General features: G+C 60.8%; 1 protein-coding gene across 1 annotated transcript; it reads right to left on the bottom strand.

Moving 5' to 3' along the window:
* Nucleotides 1–333: 333 nt before the first annotated feature.
* Nucleotides 334–863, bottom strand: ETH_00034175 (uncharacterized protein; the record flags this gene model as incomplete). The annotated part of the gene is made up of 2 exons (XM_013379952.1): nucleotides 334–393; nucleotides 438–863. 2 exons carry the CDS (start codon nucleotides 861–863, stop codon nucleotides 334–336), a joined length of 486 nt encoding a protein of 161 aa, XP_013235406.1.
* Nucleotides 864–1,280: the final 417 nt, after the last annotated feature.

Consider the following 1,280-nt stretch of genomic DNA (forward strand, 5'->3'; position numbering starts at 1 on the left):
AAGAGAAGAGCTGCGCAGACACCTCGCGGTCGGAGGGGCTGAGGCCCGCGTGGTGTATAGACACCCCGTGCAGCAGCACCGAACGCAGTGTGGGGTCCTGACGCAGCCGCGCCCCACACCCAAACCCCAAACCCTAAACCCTAAACCCTCAACCCTCAACCCTCGCCCGGACCAGGAGCCCCAGCCCGCAACCCTCCCCTCCCAGCCGGAAACCCTGGAGACCATAGCCCGAAGCCTTCACCCCAAACCCTAAACCCTAAACTCTAAACCCTAAACCCTAAACCCTAAACCCTAAACCCTGGGACAGAAGCAACTGGCAATAGAGCAGCAAGCCTAGGCCCGCGAGCGTTGGGAGCGCAGGCGCTCGCTGCGGGCGCAGGGGGCGTGGGGCCGCTGGGCCGCGGAGGGTTTAGGGTTTAGGGTTTAGGGTTTGTCACCTTGACTTTTTTGAGGGCGTTGGCGTAGGCAGTCTGCTGCTGCTGCGTCTTCAAACAAAGAAAAGAAATGCCGCTGTCGCTCATGTGCTGCAGCGCGATGAGCTCTCGAGCTGTTAGTCGAGTTTGTCTTCGCGAAGCCACGAAGACCAGCACAGGCCGCAGCCGCGTTGCTGCTGCTGCTGCTGCTGCTGCTGTTGCTGCTGCTGCTGCTGCGGGGTCCGCTGCTGCCGGCGCAGCAGCAGCAGCGCCCCCCGACGCCCCTGCAGCGCCTCCGGCTGCAGCTGCTGCAGCAGATGGAGACACCGTGCTGTACACTCCCTGATGCTCCCCAGGCACGAAGCTGCTGCTGCTGCTGCTGCTGCTGCTGCAGGACTCCACTGCATGCGTCAAGATTGCGTCAAACGTGGGCTTATTCATTGCAGCCATGCGCGGGCAGAACGCCTTCTGTGCAAACCCTGAAGAGCAAACCCTAAACCCTAAACCCTAAACCCTAAACCCCCACCTCGCGCCCACTCACCCCGAAGCCGGCTAAAGTGTGTCTACCTAGCACCCTTTGCAGCTAGCTAGCTAGCTAGCCACCTGCCCAGCTAGCCGGTTACCCTCCTGGCTAGCTAGATGGCGATCTGGATAGCTACATGGCTAGTTAGCTGTCTGGCCAGTTGGCTAGCTAGCTATCTGGCTAGCTAGCTACCGGGCTACCCAGCTAGCTATCTGGCCAGCTATCTCGCTATCTCGTCATCTCGCTCGCTATCTCGCTACCTCGCTAACTCGCTACCTCGCTACCTCGCCAGCTAGCTAGCCGCACAGCCAGCCAGCTAGCTAGCTAGCTAGCTAGGTAGCTAG

This window comes from Eimeria tenella, genomic scaffold (assembly GCF_000499545.2).
Source record: "Eimeria tenella Houghton genomic scaffold, Eth_scaff4230, whole genome shotgun sequence".
NCBI lineage: Eukaryota > Apicomplexa > Conoidasida > Eucoccidiorida > Eimeriidae > Eimeria > Eimeria tenella.